General features: G+C 49.7%; 1 protein-coding gene across 3 annotated transcripts in view; it reads left to right on the top strand.

The window, feature by feature from the left end:
• The window catches only part of ACIN1 (apoptotic chromatin condensation inducer 1), a 422,281-nt gene that overhangs the window by 299,330 nt on the left and 106,069 nt on the right, over nucleotides 1-16,882 (top strand). For all 3 annotated transcript variants that reach the window (XR_011282974.1, XM_069633916.1, XM_069633915.1), the window contains exon 11: nucleotides 12,743-12,849. Coding sequence is in view for 2 of the 3 variants with exons in the window: in XM_069633916.1 (XP_069490017.1) it covers nucleotides 12,743-12,849 (107 nt within the window). In the remaining variant the exon portion in view is untranslated. The remainder of the gene's footprint in view (nucleotides 1-12,742; nucleotides 12,850-16,882) is intronic.

The following is a 16,882-nucleotide window of genomic DNA, read 5'->3' as shown; positions in this document are numbered from 1 at the left end:
CACAAGCTGATTAGACTTGTGAGTTGCAGAAGTTACAAGCACTTCCACAGTAAGAGGTACGTTCTCTTTGGCTAGTTTTACAGTACCTTAGTGTTAGGCAGAATCCTGTGCAGTTCCCTTAGGGAGCACTACACAAGATTGTGACTACAGGTGAGAGCAATAAATCCCCTTTGGTATAATTCTGTGCCACAAAGATTTAGTTGGTAGCTGTGGCTGAGCAGTCAGACTTATCTCAAGAGGGAGATGAGCAGTATTCAGGGTTTACACAATAGGCGTACAGTACTATGGCACAAGGAAACACTGACCAAAGCTTTATATTAAAAAGTAGTTATATATTTGTTATACACTTCTAATAAAACACGTGTATCACAGTCATCAAGCAAGTTAAATTGAGTCAAAGGAAAATATACACACTCTCAAGTTAAATGGTAGACCCAGTGAACCAGAGTGAAAACTGAGCAAAACGACACAGTGACAACTACCCACAAGGGATCCTCTAACAATTCCTCATGAGGGGGGAAAACACAAGTTATATAGAGAGGTTCTTGCACACCCTAGCAACACTTTCCATAAGTTTGTGGACTAGTTTAAGCAATACGGTGCATCAGTATAGGCAATACTTAAATGAAAATGGAGCAAAATGGCATTTCACAAGGTTTAAAATTGGGAAGGAAAGGGTAGTTAAAAGAAATAGGTGCACCACACAGTTCTAGCTGAGAATCAATCTAAAGAAGGCAGATCTAACAAATGTGACCAGAGTCGGTAGGCCTGTGCCAAAGTCAGTTGGTACACGGCAAGGGCCCAGGGGCAAAATGTTCTCATAGCTGCAGTCAATTCTTTGGTTAACGAAGTGGAAAAGGTGGATGCAGACGTTGAAAAGACAATGTTAAGAGAGAGGGGCGGCCAACCCAACAGGTAGGTAAAGGATTTAAAACACCTTTAGTGATACCACGAAGAAAGGGCGGCCTGGCGGAACAATGTACCTTTAAATGAAGTGGCTTCTGCGGTGGCGGTTGTTCCTGGTAGTTCCTGCAGTTTGGGTGATCCAGCAGAGGAAGAGAGGCTCTTGTCAAGGAGGAAGGTTCGAGTTACTGCACTACCCAAGGATGAAACCAGCCGCAGTGCTGCCAGACGAATAAAAGGTATGCTTCTTTAAATCGCGGTCCGGGTGGACTGGTGCCTGGCTATCGGGCCTCCCTGTACAGGGTACGGGAGATTCGACCAAGGCAAGTCCGGGAAGGCGATTGGAAAACTGGTTGGCCCCACCAGCTCAAGTGAAGAAGGCTCTTGCAGATGAAGATCTTCTCTCGTCGTGTGGAGAAAAGTGGTGAGACGCTGCAGCAGGGCTTCACCGGTGGTTCAGATGTTGCAGATGTCTTTGGCTTTGTTCCTATTCGGCTTCTTAGTTCCAGTGTCATAGTCTTGCTCTTCCAGTCCTCAGGACCCTGCTTTTATGCAAAAAGATCCCCATTTGTACAGCCTAGCTGTCACTCACACAGTGGAGTGGTCATCTTGGCGGGAGATCCTCCAGCCTATCAGGATAGAGTGCGACATGGGTTGCTGAGGCAACCCTGTTCAGGGGTCCTACTCCCCCTCCCACACAATAGACCCACCCCAGACTCAGTGGCACCGAAAGGAGGGCTTCTCGGCAGAAGCCCGCCAAAAGGACGAACAAAGGATCCCCGACCTGGGTTAGGAGTTTAGTGGAAGACCCGAGAAAGAAGTTATATTAAAGTTCTGGCAATAAAAACCTACCGGAGTAAAGTTAATATTAAAATGCACCAGCGGTATGTTAGAGGCTGTCGCAAAAAGTGGTAGCCTCGAACAATGGGAAAATCCCATGGGGAAACATTTGCGGTCGAATATTTACGGTAGTAAACACTACCACCAGCCAGAAACTTTTGAGAGAGGGACTGTACGGTACCCTCTCGAAAATTAACATAGGGGAACAACTATTAACCCCTTCCAGTACTTCCATAGTAAGATGGGTTGTACTGGTTTAGTTCATAGGATTTGACTTGTAAAGTCAATGGGGACTTTACATGCCCTGGGAGACCGTAGTCAGTCCCAGGGTATGGAGTCTGAGGGTCGCTATGACACCCCTGTGTCAGTGCACTGAGGGTGCTGTGTAACACATGTGAATAAAGATGGTTCCTATGGAGTTGAGAAAGATCCTATAGGCATTAAACAAAATAGCCTAGAACACACATAGCAAAAACGCCTAAGAGTGAGAAAGCGAGTCTCACTCTTAGCAGGTAAAAAGAAACGAACCCTTCAAATGCAGCAAAGCTGCTGGGGGACTATAGGTAGGGAGAATTCTCATTCTATTGCTAATTTCCCTTAACAACTTAGTAAAGAAGAAAAAGATGCAGCTGAAGACTTCTGTTCCTGTACAGCTTTGCAGATCTCACTGTTCCTGGGCCTCAGTCGTGGGGACAAGAGGGAGGATGTCGGGGACTCCTGTGCTGTATTGGCACCGTCAAATCTGGCAACCGGCATACTCCTACGTCCCATCCCCTTTCCTCCATACTTATGGGACATTCCTCCGTCCTGTGGGACGGGACCGGAGCACTTTGTAAAAGCATCAAAATTTTGCAAAAATGTTAGTCCTTCCTCTCTTTTACGTGGGGTACTGTACGCGGCTGTAACCCCGCCCATCTCAGCTTCGCCCCGCGCATCGCCCATTAGTCCTTTTCTCTGCTTGTTCGACACTGGACGCACTTAGCATCTGCGGAAGGTTTTTTCTTCCAGCTTCCTCCCCTGTAGCTCTCGCTTGCGATCACGTGATAGTCGGTCTATGCCTTTTCAGCTAGACTTTCCGAATTGTTCTTCCTGACAGCGACGCTTCGCTAGGGCGGATACCCATCCTCTTTGTTTAGAGTGTTTGGGTCCTGACCACCGGTGGGACTCGTGTTTTTATTGCGATTCCCTTTCGGTCTGGGAGCTCCGTCGGTTACAGCGGTCGGAGGAGGTGTTTCAGCGCACCCCTCCTACGCATTTCCAATACTTCATCCACAAGAAGAAACGCCTGGTAAGTTCTTTGCTTTTTAGGGCACCCCGGCCGGGGGACTCCTTTCCGGGGTCTTCCCGGTCTGGGAGGATTATCAAAGGCTGTTACCGGGGCGTGCCGTCTAGGCCTAAAAAGTGTACCAGAGTTTTCTCCGAGGGTCTCCGTAAAGGGCCTGTTGACACCGGATCACAATCCGAGGCCCCTTCTGTGGGGGCTGTTGGTAGACCCAGCTCTACTGAGTCGTGGGGTACCTGGGTGCGCCCGTGTCCTCGGCTGGGCTGGTCGGTACCGAACAGAAGTTCTAGGCCCGGCGTGAAGAGGCTTCTACCGGACGCGGGTCCGAGGTCTCTCGCTTAGAGGCTTAGGGGTGACCAACAGTTCTGAGAGGCCTGTTAAGGCCTTGTCGTTGAAAGGTGTTCCTCATCGTTCCCGCTATTGCGGTGACCCCAGAGCTGTTGAGGGGGCAAGGTGTGAGGTTTTGAACCGTAATTCCTTCTTTACCGGCAGCCCTGAGGTCCTTCATGCGAAGGCTAGTTTGGCTATTAGCATGTCACAAAAACATCCACACAGTACCGGCTCGGCCGAGGTTCCTTGTGTTAAGGCTAAAATGAAGACCCCTGACCCACTTGTGGGGACCCCTGCATCACTTTCACACGTGTCGCAGTTCTCCTCAGGTGCCGACAAAATGGCGGCAGTTCCTTCCAAGACTATGGCGGCCATTTTGGATACAACCCTTACAACTATGCCATTGGCTTTAGGTGTAGGGGGTGCTCTTTCAGGTGATTGGTTTCCTTGTGCACATCCGTTTCGTCCAGTTTGACTGGAACGCTCGGATGCTTCTACCGCACAATGCATCTCTGCCGCTGGCATCAGCGCCCTTGATTTATGTGAACAGCGGGGAAGGGGCCTCTTGGCAACCCTCTCCCCTGCGCCCTTGGAATTACCCTCCTCATGAGAGGCCTCCTCCTGTCATGCCTAAGAAATTGGTGGAGGATGCTTTTTTCGTCAAGTTTCAAAAACGTATGCGTTCCGACCCCATGAAGGAGTACTATAAGGGCCTTTTTAGGGAGATCTGCCCGCTTGCGCCAACCCTCCCGGCTATGCTGCCTGTGCCTCCGCCGGCGCCGCCTTTACCGGCTGGGCCTCCCCCTACTCTTCCACCCCCGCCTCCATTGTCCCCAGTGGATAAGGTGATTGTGGTGCCGGATGTGACTGAGCCTGATCTGGACTTATCGGATGATGTACAGGGCGATCAGGACAGCGAAGACCAGCCCCCCTCTATCAGAGTTTTTCACGACCGGGTGCTGGACATGTCTGTTGGATGTTCCAGTACCCGAGGCACCCGCTCCGCAGGAGGGTGTGCTTTCGGGGGCATTCACCTTGTCTCCTTCGGAGCGTACCAGCTTGTTCTTGCAGAAGGACATTTTGGCCGAGGTCCGTAGAGTATGGGAGAAACCACACTCTGGACTGTTTGTCAATAAGAAAATTGACGTGCGCTATAGGCTTCATTCTTCAGAAGAGGTGGCTTTAGCGTCGTGTCCACGCCCCTCCTCCCCGCTCATGGCCGCGGCCACTTTGCAGTCCAGAACTGCGGCATCCTCCACTTCGACGGCTACACAGGTCCTGGGCAAAAAGGATAAACTTCTTGACTCCCTTGGGAGGAAGATTTTTGCTAACTCAGCCCTGCAATTGCGGCAGGCCAATGCAGAACTGGTGTTAGCGGGGGCGAATATGAAAATGTGGAAAGGTCTGTCGGAGTTTGAGGAATTTATCCCCGCTGAAAAGCTTGAGGACTTTAAGGCGGGCTTGTCGGATGCCAGGGTCCTGGCTCGGGATCTGCTGGAAACGGCAGCTCATCACGTCGACACTTCGGCCCGAGGCCTTATGCTTGCTGTGGATACTTCTCGTCAGGCTTGGCTGCACGCCACCAAGTTCTCTGAGGAGCAGGATAAGGTTTTGGATCTGCCGTTTGACGGCAAGGAGCTTTTTCATTGTACAACGGATGTGGAGCTGACCAAAACAAAGGATGGCACCCAGACTGCCAAGTCCTTGTCTGTCCTGGTCAAACCACCTTTTAGGACACGGAGACCGTTGTTGCAGTCCCGGCCCTCTTCTGGTTTTAGGGGGTTTCTGGACCAAAAAACCTGCAGAGTCGATACCCCTTTGGGGAATTCCCGCTGGAGGCAGCAACAGTCGATATTTCTCCCGCTCATCAGCCTCCTCCTCAGGTTCAGGTGATGCCGCCACCGAAAAACCAGCAAAATTAGGGTTCTCTGTGCTCGCACGATACCCCGGTTGGAGGACGCATTGCGTCTCATTGGGAGGCGTGGAAGACCATTACCGAAGATCGGTGGGTCTGCTCAGTCGCTCAGGTGGGCTTCCGCTTCCCCCTACCTCACCCATCAATCCTCCTCTCCAGCAGTCGGCGTCGCCCTCCCTCAAGGCTGAGATCCAGAAGTTGCTGGAACTCAGAGCGGTGGCACCCGTTCCCCTATGGGAGCGAGGGGAGGGCTTCTACTCCCGACTGTTAACAGTGCCCAAACCCAACCAGGCTGGCCTGCGCACCATTCTAGACCTTTCCCAGTTAAATCTTTTCCTACCCAAAGAGAAATTCAAGATGAGCACGCCTGGTCAGATAAGGTCCTCTTTACAGATGGGTGATTGGCTCAGCGTGGTGGACCTTCAGGATGTATACATGCATATTCTGATCTGGAATCCACACCTGAGATACCTGTGTTTCTCTGTGGGAGAGGGGCATTTTCAGTTCCGTGTGCTTCCTTTTGGCCTTAGCTCGGCTCTGCGTGTCTTTACGAAGATGTCGGTGATTGCAGCTTTACTTCGCCTGCAGGGTATCCATGTGTATCGCTGTTTGGACGATTGGCTGTTGAGCAGCCCTTGCCCGCTGAAAGCCAGGTCAATCTTCAGTCTCTCCTCCAGCTCCTTTTCCATCTTGGGCTGTCGGTGAACTGGCGGAAATCTTCCATGACGGTCTCTCAGGACTTGATCTTCCTGGGTTTTTGCTGGAACACGTTCGACTGCAGAGTTTACCTGTCTGGGGACAGAATGGCAGATCTGTAGGCCACGTGTCAGATATTTGCGCAGTCGGAGAGCATGTCGGCCTGGTGGTTTCAGAGGCTTCTGGGCCTCATGGCCTTGTGCGTACTGGCTCTTCCTCTTGCTCGACTCAAGATGAGGCGGACTCAAATGGTTCTTCGGAGCTCTTGGCGTCAGGCGATGGATCCGGACTCCAAGATGGTTTTGATTCCGGCTTCCATGAGAACGGACCTGGTGTGGTGGTCGTCTCTCAGCAACCTGTCAGTAGGTGCAGGGTTTGAAGACCCTGCCCCGATGGTGACGGTCACGACGGACTCCTCCCTCCTAGGGTTGGGTTCGACATTGGATGTTCAGGTCTTGGACCTTTGGTCGCCCCAGGACAAGCTCCTTCACATAAATCTGGAGCTTCTGGCGATTTTCCTAGTGCCGAAGGCGTTCAGGCCGGTCATTGCCAACAAGGTGGTCCCTATCCGCACGGACAATGTCGTGTCAATGTATTACATCAACAAGCAGAGGGGCACCAAGTCTCCTCTTGTGGATCTGACCATCCAGAATTGGGAGTGGGTGGTTCAGCATGGTGTCTGGCTGGTGGCAGTACACATCCCGGGCCAGCTGAACGTCACGGTGGATGCCCTCAGTTGGTGGACAGTGGTCAGCTACGAGTGGGAATAGAAAGCGGAGATCCTGTCACGGATATTCCAGTGTTGGGGCACTCCGGAAGTGGACCTCTTCGCAACATCGGCAAACAAACTTCTTCTGTATGCCTCCAGAAATGGTCTGGGGGATGCTCTTGAGATTCCTTGGCACAACACGAGGGCCTATGCTTTCCCGTCTCTGCCTCTGATTCATCAGACAATTTGCAAGCTGAGGAACACAGTGAACCCTCTCCTGCTCATAGCCCTATGTTGGCCGGCCAGGTTCCGGCCAGTGGTTAAGATTCAGTCTAAACCTTCCAGCCATCACCTCTTTGTTTTTGCTTTGTCACCCCGAGTGGGACGGGTATGCCCAGACGTGGGTCCCGTGCCTGCTGGGCCTAGAGACCCAAGCTACTCCTCACTGATGAGCCCCAACAAGGGTGAAACATGTTTGGGGATGCTGGTGGTCTCGTGCAGAAGGGATGTGACCTAGCAGTTCGGGCTGGACTTCCCCTTTTGGGGTGGGGCCAAATCTGATTTGCATATGGTCTTTCCCCTTCTGTAATGGCTTGGCAGGTGAAGAACGATGGTCTGGAGGGTTGCCCCGAGCAATGCCAGTGGTTAAGATTCAGTCTAAACCTTCCAGCCATCACCTCTTTGTTTTTGCTTTGTCACCCCGAGTGGGACGGGTATGCCCAGACGTGGGTCCCGTGCCTGCTGGGCCTAGAGACCCAAGCTACTCCTCACTGATGAGCCCCAACAAGGGTGAAACATGTTTGGGGATGCTTGTGGTCTCGTGCAGAAGGGATGTGACCTAGCAGTTCGGGCTGGACTTCCCCTTTAGGGGTGGGGCCAAGCCTGATTTGCATATGGTCTTTCCCCTTCTGTAATGGCTTGGCAGGTGAAGAACGATGGTCTGGAGGGTTGCCCCGAGCAATGCCAGTGGTTAAGATTCAGTCTAAACCTTCCAGCCATCACCTCTTTGTTTTTGCTTTTGGGTCGTCTCTCAGCAACCTGTCAGTAGGTGCAGGGTTTGAAGACCCTGCCCCGATGGTGACGGTCACGACGGACTCCTCCCTCCTAGGGTTGGCTTCGACATTGGATGTTCAGGTCTTGGACCTTTGGTCGCCCCAGGACAAGCTCCTTCACATAAATCTGGAGCTTCTGGCGATTTTCCTAGTGCCGAAGGCGTTCAGGCCGGTCATTGCCAACAAGGTGGTCCCTATCCGCACGGACAATGTCGTGTCAATGTATTACATCAACAAGCAGAGGGGCACCAAGTCTCCTCTTGTGGATCTGACCATCCAGAATTGGGAGTGGGTGGTTCAGCATGGTGTCTGGCTGGTGGCAGTACACATCCCGGGCCAGCTGAACGTCACGGTGGATGCCCTCAGTTGGTGGACAGTGGTCAGCTACGAGTGGGAATAGAAAGCGGAGATCCTGTCACGGATATTCCAGTGTTGGGGCACTCCGGAAGTGGACCTCTTCGCAACATCGGCAAACAAACTTCTTCTGTATGCCTCCAGAAATGGTCTGGGGGATGCTCTTGAGATTCCTTGGCACAACACGAGGGCCTATGCTTTCCCGTCTCTGCCTCTGATTCATCAGACAATTTGCAAGCTGAGGAACACAGTGAACCCTCTCCTGCTCATAGCCCTGTGTTGGCCGGCCAGGTTCTGGTTCTCGGAACTTCAGCATCTGTCGTGTCCACCGATCAGGCTACCGGTGAGTCCCGATCTGCTTCACCAGAACGATCGTCGGCTGTGGCACCCCTCCCCACAATCATTCAGCTTGACAGCATGGGGCCTGAGTTCAGGTCTTTAGAGCATCTCAACCTGTCGCCTGATAACATGCGAATAATTCAGGCAGCCAGGAAGGTCTCAGTATAAGAGCAAGTGGCTTTGGTTCTGTCACTGGTGCTTAGCCTCACAGCTGGACCCCAGGGTGGCTACGATTGACACAGTGCTGTCCTTCGTGTCTCACCTAGCAGAATCGGGCATTAATGTTCTGTCATGCAGAACTTATCTTTCGGCGGTAGGCGCCTACCGGTTTACAGATCAGTGCTCCTATTTTCTGTCAAATCCGGTGATTAGGCGGCACTTCGCAGGCTTGAGGCGTCTTTATCCCCCGGTTCGCAAACCGCATCCGATGTGGGATCTGAATGTGGTCCTTACCGCGTTGTGCCATAAACCGTTCGAACCTATGGCTACGGTGGACCTTAAGTACCTTTGTGGAAGGTGTCTTTTTTTTGGTTGCTGTTACCTCAGCAAGGCGTGTGAGTGAGCTCCAGGCTCTGTCGGTGGAGCATCCCTTCTTAGTTTTCCACAAGGATAAGGTGGTCCTACGGACGAATCCCTCTTTCCTGCCAAAGGTGGTCTCTGATTTCCATCTAAATCAGTCAATCTCCCTACCGATCTTCTTTCCAAACCCTGTTTCAGAAGCGGAAAGAGTTCTACATTGCTTGGATGTTAGAAGGGCTCTTAAGTTCTATCTAGACAGAACATCTGAATGTAGGAGCGCTTCTCAACTTTTCGTGACCTTTGGTAACCCACAAGGTAGGCAGGCCTCTAAGGCGACTATCTCCAGATGGATCGCGGCCTCTATTACGGAGGCTTACACTGTTCAGGGTCTGCAACCTCCTAAGGGTATTCATGCGCACCTGGTGCGGGGCAAGGCAGCTGCGGTTGCCTTTCAGAAATGTGTCCCCTGGGAGACCATCGCAAAGGCGGCTACATGGGCCTCCCCATCTGCTTTTTGTAAGCAGCATTGTCTAGACCTGAGCTCCAATTCTGATGCTCAGTTTGGCCAGGCTGTGCTGAAGAACCTTTTTCATTAAGGGTTTTTTTTCCATCCACCCATAGTTCATGTGAGGAGTGCTTGAGAAGCTCCCATAAGTATGGAGGAAAGGGGACGGGACGTAGGAGTATAACCAGGTTACTCACCGTAGTGACCACCTTACTCCTAGTCCATAGTCCCCTTTCCTCCATACGCCCATCCGCCGTCCCCTCTAATAAGGTTCCTCTTATTGCTTAAAGGTCTCTGACCTGGCAATAGAATAGGACTGATGGGCGATGGGCGGGGTTACGGCCGCGTGCAGTACCCCGCGTAAATGAGAGGAAGGACTATAATTTTTGCAAAATTTTGATGCTTTTACAAAGTGTCCCGGTCATGGCCTGTAAGTATGGAGGAAAGGGGACTATGGACTAGGAGTAAGGTGGTCACTACAGTGAGTAACCTGGTTAAACTTTACTTTCTGTGGCTGTTTCGCGTTTCAGCTCCTTACGGTTCAGCAAACAGCAACAAGCGCGGTTCCTGGCTGTCAAGTGGACTTTCCTCACATCTGAGGTCCCCCACTCAACTGAGTGGGGTCAGGCTTGGTCAGTCCTGCTTCGTTGGAGTCCGGAGGATCTTCCAAAAGCCTTAGCCCAGCTTACAAGCAACGCACACAATCTGGTGTCCCTGTCTCTACGGATTCCTGCAGCACTCTGAAGAAATGCAACCAGCTCCGAGATGGGTGTTCAGGTGGCTTACTTGGGAGTTGATTGGTCCTACCAACTCAAAGGGAGAAGTCGTCCTTTGCAGGGCTTGTCTGTCGATGCAAACTTGGTGATTTGGACCTGCAGCAGGGCTTCACGGGGCAAACAAACAGTCCAGGAGTTGCATCAGCCGTCCTCTTCAAGCTCTTGTTTGGTTCCTTCGTCCAGTGGTCGACTCTTCCTTCCAAGCCAAGAGATTCACCTTTTATTCAAGTCTCACCCATTCATTCCAGCCTAGCTGCCACTCACCCAGCAGGGTGGCTGTCCTTGCCGGACAGTCACACAGCCAATCATGCCAGAGTGCATTTGGGTCTCCTAGGAGACTAAGCACAGGGATTTTCGGGCACCTCCCTTTCTTCCTGCCTATCCCAGATACTCTGGAGCCAGTGGCGGGGCTTCACTCCTGAAGCCTGCCAAAGGCGAATGAACTAAGAGACCAAACCTGGTTTGGCGTGCAGAGAAAAACTCTAGGGACCTTCCTACAAAGAAATGGCGAAAAAAGACCGGGACCCGTTTTAACAAATGAGGCTCGGACGCCATCTTCAAAAACATGGCTCCCGCAATTTAACATTACCAGAGCTGCGAGCAGTTTGCAGTCGGGGAAAGCATGGTAGTTCATTATAAAACCACTGCTACCAGCCATTCTGAGGGGAAAGGGTAACATTTGACTGTGGCATGAGTAACTAGACATAGGGGATACTAAGTAACCCCTCCAGCACTCTATTGTAAGATGGGGTGTGCTGGGTCTAGAAATTTACAGGAATGAGTGAAGTCAATTTCACTCCACTGTTCTGGGAAACAGTAGTTGATCCCAGAGAAGGTATTTAAACCTTGGGAAATCTGAAAGACTTCCTGTGGCACTGCACTGAAGGTGCTTTGTGACACAATTGTAAAAGATGATGCCTATGGAGTTGGTTAGACTCCATAACCAAAAAGAAACAGTGTATAACATCACATAAAATACGAGAGTGGGGGAGTGGGGGGGGGGGGAGGGTCTCTCTCTGTCTAGGTAAAAAAAATCAAGCCCTCAAAATCTAGCAAAGTTGCTGGTCTCTAGGGTAGAGGGAATTTGCACATTTTTGAGAATTCTCCCCAACACCCAGCGTGGGAACTCAACCTGGTGCTGACTAGGCTTATGAGGGGGGGGGAGTGGGGAGGGTTTCGAGCCTATGCATAAAGCTCCTCTCGTTCCTTTCTTGGAAGGGAGCTTTTCTCGTGGCCATCACCTCTGCCAGGAGAGTGGGTGAGATCCATGCCGTGTCCTGCAAGTGGCTCTATTTGACTTTTCACGAGACAAGGGTGTTTCTGCGGACGTACCCCTCCTTCATGCCCAAGGTTCCATCGGAATTTCATCTCAACGAACCCCCTTGGTGTTGCCTGTGTTTTTTCCAAAGCCTTCGTCGCTGGCTGAAAGGACTTTGCACTCGCTGGATGTGGCTCGAGCGCTTAAGTTTTAGGTGGCCTGCACAAAGAGTTTCCGGAAGACTTCTCAGCTTTTTGTTAACTTTGGTCCTGTTTACCATGGGAAGGCCTTGACCAAGGCTTCCATCTCCAGGTGGCTCTCCAGCTGCATCGCTCATTGTGACCGGTTGGCAAACCGGCTGCTGCCTGGCCGTCCGAGAGCCCATTCTACCACAGCGATCGCTGCAAAAACAGCGTCTTTGTCTGGTGTGCCCCTGCTGGACATCTGCAGGGCTGCTACATGGAGGTCTATGCACACCTTCACGAAGTTCTGTGTTGACAGGCATTCCAGAGACGAGTCCAGAGTTGGCCAAGCAATGCTATGCAATCTGTTCGCTTGAAGGGGGAGCCTGGTGAGGAGGTAAGAGTAATTGCTTCTGTTGAGCCTTGCCACCTCCCGTGGTAGTATATGTATGTACTGCTATGTATTCTTTATTCATGAGCATGTGAACCCATGCTGGAGAAGGAACAAGTTACTTACCTCTGTTGTTCTCCAGCATGGGTCTGGCATGGATTCACATTCAAACCCTCTCTCCTGCCCCTCTTCTTGGTCATACTGCCACTTTACGTGCTACCACATCTGAAGATGGCTACCAGAGGGGCTTAGGGAGAGGGTAGTCATTGGCTGGCGGGGCAGTATGACCCAGAGCTCTAATTGTTTTATAGGAGAAAGACAGTTAATAAAGTAAAGTGAAACTGGTTCCTTTTACCGAGGCTTCCCAGCCCGACGACGGGGAATATTCATGAGCATGTGATTCCATGCCAGAGAAATACAGTTCTGGAGAAAAAGAAATCTTCGGTAGGGATTTGGTTTACCAGCAGATCTCGTACAACCCAACTCCCTTGGCTCATTACTATATTTTGACAATTACTGTGGAATAGTGTTGCATTATTAGTAGCAGCCATGAGCCAGGCTGACATAATTGTTTCTGACAGCTGCCAGTATTCCTTTTAAGGATTTGCAAGGAAAACTGGTTTAAGTGATTGTTCTGGAGTTTGGGTGTTTGCTCCTTGGTAATAAATGGCATTTTGTTTCCTTTCCTCAGCTGCAGAGAAAGCCCAGGAAGAACCTCCTGCAAAACTTTTGGATGACTTATTCCGTAAGACAAAAGCTGCCCCTTGTATCTACTGGCTACCACTTACGCCTGAGCAGGTGAGGATTTCAGCACCGGGCATACCATGTTCACCACTGCCATATTTGGCTCGATGATAGACCTCTGATGACCAAAATAGACCACGGTTCGGGAAGGACTGAAATCTCACAGTGGACTTGTGAAGTGTTAAGTGGCCAGAGACCACCCTTGACTGCAGGAGATCAAACTGCGCCCATTAGTGAGTCCAGAGACTTGGCAAACTCTGAATTTGAAGATCACCACTAGTTTGTATTTTCATTTGAATGTTGAAACAAGAAATGCCTTTTCGATTTATCAAACATACATCCTATACATAAGGGAGCTAAAAGTAGGAGTTACATCAACCATAACTGGCAGAGTATTGGAAAAGTGGGTAGTATGACTGCACTTGCAGGGAGGACTGCAAAATCTCCCACCAAACAAATTATCCCATAAATCTTGTTGAATATTTACGATTTTACAACAAAGCATTGGGTTGCTGAGCATAACCATTTTAAGGCAGAGCATCCAACAGATTCAGAAGTATAGTTTTTAAAAGACAAATATGTAATGAAAGGTAAGAGAAGTGAAATGATAGGCAAAAATAGCAATATTGACACGAAACGGGTATAACATTTGCTTTATTGATCACTTGATTGGATACTGGGGGTGAATTGCAAGCAGGTACAATGTGCAAGTCGCCATAACTGCTAACCGTTGTATAGCTCCTGTTTCTTTAGCATTGTATTGGTGTTGCAACCATGGTTAATATTTGGTTTGTGATCTTTTGGTGCCTTACCTTGTGTGGTGGGCTATTTAAGGGTGTCTTTTAGACAGCTTAGTTGCCTGCCTGTACTCCTGTCTCAGAGTCATACACCTGCCCCGCGCCATGCTGTTTGCTGCCATTGGGCACTTGATAAGCCCTGATGCTTTTCAGTGCCAACTGGTCTTGTACTATTGAGTAGATTCCACGCTGTGCTCTCCTTTGGTAACTCTTCTCTTTTTTGAGTTCTCATCTTTGTCTTGATAGTTTCATTGCCATGTTTACGGGTCTGATTCTACTGGGGCATTATCAGGGGGCAGTGGTTCAGAGTTCGTCTCCTGTATTGCTGGGATCTTTTTGAGATATTGTGTTCTACAGTACATTTTTAGTTGACATTCTGCACACCATGCATCTATCCTTCCCATGGCTCCCTGGGGGGCTTCGTTGTTGTGGTGGGGCTGGGGGGTGTCTCGAGGGGTTACTTAGTAGCAAGTTCAACTCTATGAACGGTGCACCGTTGTACTTTACCGAAACTGAACTTTAATGCCCCATCTTAAGTTTGGAGTCTTAAAGGGGGGACACAGGACCAATGTTACAATTTTGTAATGACTGTTCATTTTTGGAGCTGAACGATGAGAAAACATTGTGTGAAGAAGAAAGTAATACAGGTGTTAAGAATAATACACAGTAATTCAGCATAGTCCGTTTTAAAAAGTTTTGTCTTTAGAACCATTCACCAGTAGGTTAACTTGCACTATGTCAATAACCATGTGAAACGGCTAAGTATTGCAACTGTAGTTAAAATGTGAATCGGTTACAAGTACAATTTCTTATACTTTAGAAGTCCAACCTCATGATGTATGGTGTCTAGTGCCCAAAAGTCGCAGGTTCCAACACAAGGCTCCTCACAGGGCGGTGTTCTCCTGCGGGATGTGACGAATTTGTGGTTCATATTAGTTTCAAACTATTTAATTAATGTTCTGCAACAGTTTTTCAGAAAATAGGTCAGTTTTCAAGCATGGGGTCTGACATGGATTCACATGCTCATGAATATTCCCCGTCAGGCTGGGAATCCTCTGTAAAAGAACAAACAGTTTTGCTTTCATTTACAAACTGTATTTCGAATGGATTGCGTCCTCCCACGTATTCCTCATCTTAAGATAAATCGTTATCCTGCCAGCTTCGCTGCTTCATAATTTTTTTTTCGGTGGAGGGTGCTGTGCACGAGGTCGTGGCATTGATGTCCCGGCGGGCTCCGTACAGCGTTGACGTCACCATCAGTATAAATAGCTTGTGCCGCGCCCGTTGGCTTCAGTTCCGTTTTTCCGATTGCTTCGCTCTCGAACAGCGCTCTTCGAAATTTTCTTCTGAAAATGTCTTCAACTCCCAAGACGGGGTTTAAAAAGTGTATCTACTGCGAATCGAAGATGTCGATCACAGGTCTTCACTGCGTTTGTCTCTGGTGCCTCGGTTCAAGCCATTGAGCCGGCGACTGGCTCCTGTCAGTCAATGACGGAGAAGGCCCTTCGTGAGAGGAAAGGTAAACTGGCGGTGGCGCGTGAAGCTTCTAAAGCGAAGGCTTGTTCTAAAAGACATATAAAAAATCGAGCGATTTGAAAGAATTTGATCGTCATAGACACTCTAAGAGATCTACATCTCGTAGTAGATCGAGGCGCTCTTCATCTTCCTGTTTGAAGAGAGTGAAAAGGAGACCTCGATCTCCGTCATCTTCCGATTCATCGACCAAATTGGTACGATGCCCGACTAAGTCGGATTCCCCTAGAAAATGGGAAGAATTTCGAAGGATGATGGAGGTCTTTGAGAATGCAGCCTCGACCCCCTCAAAGAAACCTCAGAAGAGCCAGACCCCTGTCGCTCCATCGGACAACATAGGGAAGTCAGGCACTACTGGGGTAAAACCCGATAGTATGGACAAAACTCAAAAAACTCGAGTCGACGCCAAGTCGTCGAAGACCCATCAAGAGTAGAGTATTTCTCCGACACCACATAAAAGACAGAAGTCGTCAAACATCCACGACTTGGTCAACGCCATCGGCGCCGGCAGCTTAGACATCGAAGCCAAAAGCGTCTACGACGCCTGTGCTGAAGACTTCATCAGTGTCCTCGAAGATTCCTTCGATAACATTGAAGGTTATGTCGATTCCTTCGCCGAAACCTCGTGAACAAGACAGGAGATTTACTCCTTTACCAAAATCCGACTTTTTAAAGTTGGTTTTCAACTTTTGAAGAAAGTGGCTCTGAAGGAGAGGATGTTTCTCCTTTTGGAGTACAATATGGTACTAAAGAGGTCCCAGAAGAACTTATCGATCCCGAATCGAAAAGGAGACCCGTGTGACACCCTTCACTCTGCTAGTGGCATTGATACGTCACCTGAGCTAGAGTTTGCAAAACCTGACCTTGCAGAACATGCAGATTCAGGGTACAGGAGTTTAAGAAAAGAGTGATGGAATACATCGGTTGGGGCAGAGCCTCACCCACTTTTGAACAGGACGATATGACGGACATAATTGTTCGGGGCCCCCAGAGGGATCCAGTTCTCCCCTTCCATACGGCACCTTGGAGAACAGTGGAAAAGAACTGGAAAGTTCCTGATAATTTTGCTGCTGTAAACAGTAATTTTCCTAAAAAATATAGACCATCTAGTTCTGATCCTGAATATTTAAACGGACATTCCACTCCAGCAAGTCTGGTTATTCAAGCTGCAACTACCTCAAGACAGACTGCATATCCTACTATCCCTCTGGATAGAGAGGATAAAAAGGTGGATGCTTGGGCCCGTAAAGTTTTTACTTCGGCTAGTATGGCTCTTAAGTCAACCAATGTCACCTCTACCCTATCAGATTCACCCATACCCTGTGGGACTGCATTTCGGCAGCGGCTGATCATATTCCAGAAGGCGAGGAAAAGCAAGGCTTCCTGAATATTGTCAAAGACTGAAAGGCAATGGGGGAATGTCTCCAGTCTGGATTGGATACTGCTGATAGTATCAGCAGATCCATGGCTGCAAGCACTGTGCTACGCAGATTTGTGTGGTTGAGGAAGTCGGGGTTTGCACCAGATGTGCAGGCCAGACTTCTCAACATGCCTTTTGATCGCTTGAGACTGTTTGGTAGTAAAGCTGATGGAAGCCTAGAAAGACCTCAAAAGCGGCAGCTAAATCTTAGTGCCTCCATGCAACAGCCTCAGAAACCCTATTCGGACTCCTCTTCCTGGAGGGGTCGTTCTTTTCGATAACACTCCTCTTTTGGTAGAGGAAAAGGACAGGATTTTCAAAGAGGCAAGAGAAATGT

This window comes from Ambystoma mexicanum, chromosome 13 (genome assembly GCF_040938575.1).
Source record: "Ambystoma mexicanum isolate Mex_15411 chromosome 13, UKY_AmexF1_1, whole genome shotgun sequence".
Classification (NCBI taxonomy): Eukaryota; Metazoa; Chordata; class Amphibia; order Caudata; family Ambystomatidae; genus Ambystoma; species Ambystoma mexicanum.
Note: the sequence above shows the minus strand (reverse complement) of the source record. Positions and strands in the feature narration are given on the sequence as shown.